The sequence below is a fragment of the Lactuca virosa genome, chromosome 1 (assembly GCF_052849685.1).
Source record: "Lactuca virosa cultivar CGN04683 chromosome 1, Lactuca_virosa_CGN04683_v6, whole genome shotgun sequence".
Classification (NCBI taxonomy): domain Eukaryota; kingdom Viridiplantae; phylum Streptophyta; class Magnoliopsida; order Asterales; family Asteraceae; genus Lactuca; species Lactuca virosa.
In genome coordinates, this window is record NC_136426.1 from 176,649,798 (window position 1) to 176,655,383 (window position 5,586).

The 5,586-nt window shown below is 33.4% G+C and overlaps 1 protein-coding gene across 1 annotated transcript; it reads right to left on the reverse strand.

Annotated features, from left to right (window-relative positions):
- Positions 1-883: 883 nt before the first annotated feature.
- LOC145161692 (uncharacterized) lies at positions 884-2,333 on the reverse strand. The gene is made up of 2 exons (XM_079081285.1): positions 2,132-2,333; positions 884-2,041 (listed from the first exon to the last, which is right to left on the reverse strand). Exons 1-2 carry the CDS (start codon positions 2,274-2,276, stop codon positions 1,053-1,055), a joined length of 1,134 nt encoding a protein of 377 aa, XP_078937411.1. The 5' UTR covers positions 2,277-2,333; the 3' UTR covers positions 884-1,052.
- Between the last annotated feature and the right edge of the window lie 3,253 nt (positions 2,334-5,586).

The following is a 5,586-nucleotide window of genomic DNA, read 5'->3' on the forward strand; positions in this document are numbered from 1 at the left end:
AATTTATTTTTACTTACGTTTTTATAAAAAAACATCCATACATGCATTCATAAAAAACGTATAGATATAAAGATCGTAAGTAAAAATATATATTACTTTTTAACAGGAGTAATCTAAACAAAAGTTATAGTAGACTAAAATCTGAGATCATATGAAGAAGTTATGACGTTCAGAACACATGACCTAAGCAACCAAGTAGTCGATGTCGCGATGAACATAAGCATCGAAATACCCAAAATACCTCATTAATGATTGTCTCACGTAAGATGTCGTGAGGAAACCTAAAGAAATCATTCATAAGTACTGAATGAGTACAAAAACAAAAATCATTTATTTTGCAACAAAAAAATATTAAGGACAAAAAGTGTACAAAATATTAAGGACTAAATGTGTACAAAGTGAGAAATATATTACCATATTAAGTCATTTTTACCGGCTATCCTGAAGTAGCCGGCCGGTTATAAGGACTGAATGTGGACAATTTAACAAGTTGAATGGATAAATGTGGATGAAAAAAACTGAATGACCAAATGTTTACAAATTAAAAAATATATTACCCTTTTAAATCATTATCCCTCGCAGATAGTAGATAGTGAGTATCGATAAAAAAAATAAAAAATAAAAAAATTAAACCCACTATCTCATGGAGACTACAATAAATTATGGCTTTTAGAGATAGGGCCTACACTTGAAAACAAAAATTTTTGTGACTAAGTTTTAAAAGGACAATTTGGTAATTTTCATGTATTAATTGTTATGTTCCATGTGAAATTATCAAACGCCTTAAGGATTATATGATTCATGGTATGATTTAAATTAGGAATATATTATGGTGTGATTATAGTTTCCTTTATTTTATGTATTCTTTGTATTATATATATACTCAATGAAATCCTCCACATGAATTTCTCCACCTTACTTCATGATTACATTTTTACATGTATAAATAGTTTAGAAATTTCGGTCCTAGAACCTCTCGAGTTATTAAAACAACAACAAATTCACAACACACAACAAGCATATACATGCCCACATTACACGAATAATTGCGACTACTTCCCTCTGCCAATGAGCCCAATGGCGTACGACACATGGACACCGAGTGCCACAATCACCAGAACACCCACACCCACATTCACCAGTAACTTCCTGTCTTCGCTCACCTCTCTCCTAGCCACAACCCTCTTTATCTCCTCCACTTTATCACCCAGAAAACCGCCATGACTAACCCCTGTGTCCTTCGATTTTCCCATTCTTCCGTCGGAAACCCTCTTCATCTCCTCCTCTAGTGGTTTTTCTTTTTCTTTTCCTTCGTCAAAATCCATCCTTCCATAAACACCTTTCTGATGGATTTCCCTTTCTTCATCGGGCTTCTCAACAACATTATGCTTTTCTTTCTTAGGAATGCTCGTTGGTAATGATCCAAATATAAGTTCCTCATTCTTTTCCCTTACTTCTGGTGCGGTTTTAAATGGTTCTTTTTTTGATGGTCTAGATGAAGAAGGTGGTATTGGTTGTGGTGGCAAAGTGCTGCCTTTTAAAGGACTTTGAGGCCTGTCTGGTTTCTTCTCAGATTGAAGAGAGGATTCTTTTTGCTTGGATTCTTCTTTAGGTTTTTGTAAAGCTTCTTCTTGCTTTGTTTTTCTAAAGGGTTGTTCTTCAGCTTTAGGGGCAACTCGAGGCCTGTCTGGTTTCTTTGCAGATTCAAAAGCAGTTTCTTTTTGCTTAGATTCTTCTTTAGGTTTTGGTAACGCTTCATCTTGCTGTGTTCTTCTGAAGGGTTGTTCTTCGGCTTTAGGGGCAACTCGAGGTGCGGTGGCAGTGGCGGTGGGGTTGGCGGTGGCGGTGATCTTCCTAGGCATTGTAATTGTCAGAATTCCACCATCAAATCTTGCTCGAATACCTGTCATATCACAATTCTCAGGAACTGGAAAATCTTCCAGAAAGCGAATCCATTTGTTATCTGCAACCAGACGTTCCCCACGAACTCTAACGGTATTAACATCTTCGGTTGTAACCTTGATGTACTCTTTCTGGAAACCTTTAAAAATAACGCATTCAAATAAACTTTGATCAAACTATAAAAATTCATCTCCGAAAAATACATAGAGTTGAAGAATTAGTTATTTACCAGGGAGATAAAGAACAAGAGTGTCATGATCATCTTCTTGTCTCCATTCAGACATGGGCTTGAACTGTTCATGCACACGGCCAACTATCAAGTACCGTTGTGGACGGCTGGGATTAGGTCTACCGCTCCTTGGTCTCATTGCCATTTTCAGAACTGAAATTTACGTTATTAAATTCCAACGTGCTTTTTAATGAGATAGATGTTTTGTATATTGACACAAGGGAAATGGTTGTATATATACATGTTTATGGTGTTGATGGAAGGTTGATTGAAAGCGAGGATTATCTTTGGTTGTGGATGAAGGTATTCCAATGAGTTTGCTTTGTATAGGGGGTAACTCTTCTTGTTCGGCCGGGTGTTCAAATTCTGCATGGAATGCTTGTGGTTTGACCTTTCGTAGAGTTTACTTGACCTAAATCATATAACCCAATACATAATCAAATTCGTTACTTCCATATGATGTCAAGATTATTTATCCAATCCTAATAAAAATTCGAATCCACTCTTAAACCGTAGTTAATTAAATAATGCCCTTCTGCACGGTAGGATTACGACAATAATCCATTCCTAATTGTTATGGAAAATAAAATATTTCATTTGTGAGTATTTAGCAACGTGCATGCCACCTCGCTAATCCGTCATTTGCTAATTAATTTTATAGCAGTGTTAGAAACAAAATAAAAAGTTAGATGATTAATTTTATTCAAATGGTTAAAGGTAAAAACAATTAGATGATGATAATATATTTGAAGTAATCATTATAGCAAAAAATTGGTAATGATTTCAAAAATCTAATTATTTATAACTAAAAATTTGAGATACAAATTAGATGTATTTTTATTATATGTTTCGTGAACTAACTGAAAAACTAGCTGATAATTGAAATGTTAGTTTTTAACTGATAGTTGAAAAATGAGTTGCTAGACGATAAAATATGATATTTGATAAAACTACTGAAAGTTAGATGAAATATGTAAAATAACATAAAAATACATATAGAAGATTGAGTTTATTTTTTAATTAAAAGATATTTGAGAGATTTTTTTAAAGAACTTAATAAACTCGTGAGTGGGTTTTTAAAAAGTTAGTTTATAAACTATTTTTTTGTTTCTCAAACATAACAAAAAAAAATAACATAATAGCTATTTTTCAAAACTTTTTACCACCAAGTAGCCATAAAAATGAAAAATGACCAAAATAGTAACAATTTTCATAAATGACCATTTGCATTTTTTTTTGTGACAAAATGACGTTGTTTTGGACTTCATCGGCTATGAAACTATCCCCGTTGACTGTGAAAAATGAGGTCATTTGTTATTTTTTTTTTAAATAAATGCATGTATTGTCTTGTCATGTTTACTGCTAAAATTAGAGACTATACTACGAAAATCAGAACCTATACTACGAAAATCCGTATATTTTAGAGGTTGTTATCTTATAAGAGGTTCTGTAAAACAAATTATCAAACTATTTATTTGTTTTTTGGAGCAAAAATTTTACTAGGTTTTTCTTTTGATTTCTCTATCAAATTTTCAACCTACCATTTTAGCTCTTGTTTAGATATCATGAGTTTAAACTATTTAGATGAGTATTTTATTATTGTTTGTGTTAATGGTTCATGACAATTAAAACATGGGGAATTGATATATGTTGTCAATTTGTTAGAAACTTTGTTGGTGAAATTCATGTAGATATAAATTCCAAGATTTATATAAATTGATCAAAGAGGGGGCAGGTTTGGATGACATACCTAATAACAATGTGTCTTTTGCAACATCCTAGATTGAAGTATTTTTAAACATATAGCTAATAAGGGTGATGTAAAGCATGTAAAGAATATTATTCAGCAAGTTTCAACTAATGTATACATCTATATTTAGTGGATAATGATCCAGTGGAGGAAACACAACATGTTCAATACAATGTCGCAAATCTATTTGTTATTGGTGGAACCGATCTATCGAAGGAAGAGGGTCTGATAGCAAAAGAGGGAAAAGCTATGCTGAGAACATATCTAACATAAGAGGAAGCAAAAATCAAGCATGTATGCATCTCTCTCCAAATGATCCTTAAAATGTTGGTGGATATGTTTCATATGGAACACCGGTACAACAAAAATTCAATCCACAAGTAGTTTATAAAAAAACAATATATGTACCGACTAATTCAGTATGTCGATCCCGGATATTATGCACCATATCAAATTTCGGTACGACCATATAAACACTGGTACCACCATATCAAATATCTTTAGCACCATTTCAAAAATCGTGTGTACAACATCAAATATAGGTTGTTCCACGTCAAATGTATGTAGAATGACAAATTCATTATGTAGACTTGGTAAATTATCAAAACTTTGGTGATGTTGATAATGATGCAGGTAACGACGATAATAACAATGGTATCTATCATAATGAAGGTGGCAATGATGATTTTATTGAAACCCGTGAGCTAGAGGAAGAAGTTGCTATAAGCAAATCTAACACAGAAGAAGATGATTTTGCACTTGAATGGTCGATCGTAGTTAACAAGCACACACAAAGGCCATTTTTTGGTATGCAAGATTTACCGGAATGTCCTGAACAAAAATATACAATTGGTCCATCGTATAGCCAAAACCTAATTGATCCCATAAAGGTGTTATAAATTTATAGCGACAAAGAAGTTCTTTATGTGGCACTAGGAGTAAATGTTGGGATATGAGGGTTATTCAAAGGCCACGAAGGCATAACGGAAGCAACAAAACATAAAAATAATAAACTTATAAACCAACCAACGGATATATATGAAACCAATCTAAAGCAACTAAACTAAAGAGAAGGAAAATAATACATACCTTTGTAGACAATTAGAACCTTCTTTGTATTGATTAAATGATGAGTTCTAAGAGCCCAACGAACAGATCCTCTTTCGTAGTCGTACCCAAGGAGCAGATAAGCAACTTCCAACAACACCCTGATCAACGAACACCTTGAACGCGAAGCAGAAAACCGAAAAGCAGCGACGTCGTGTCGTGCCATTCTGATGATCGCGCTGCGACCTACGACATTTCTTAGGATTTCAAGAACGATAGGAGGCTACCGATTTTTAGGCTAGGGTTTGTAAAAAAAACATTGTTAATTTCGGCCTAGGACCCCTCTATTTATAGGGAAAGATTTAAACCCTTAAAGGATAAATATATATAGTCACAAGATAATTATCCATGTCTTTGGTAATTATCTGACTATTAATTTCCTTAATCTAGAACCTTCTAGATCACCAAATTTTATTTAATTAATTAAACTATTAATTAATTAACAAATCATGTCCCTATTATTTTCTCGTGTCATTAGTTGCTTATTTATATCCTTACGTGTATTATTACCAACTGTTGTGATTGTGGGCACCATATCCCAACAGTTCCCACTTACACCGGTCACCAACACTATGTAGTCTAATATTCACTAGTAATA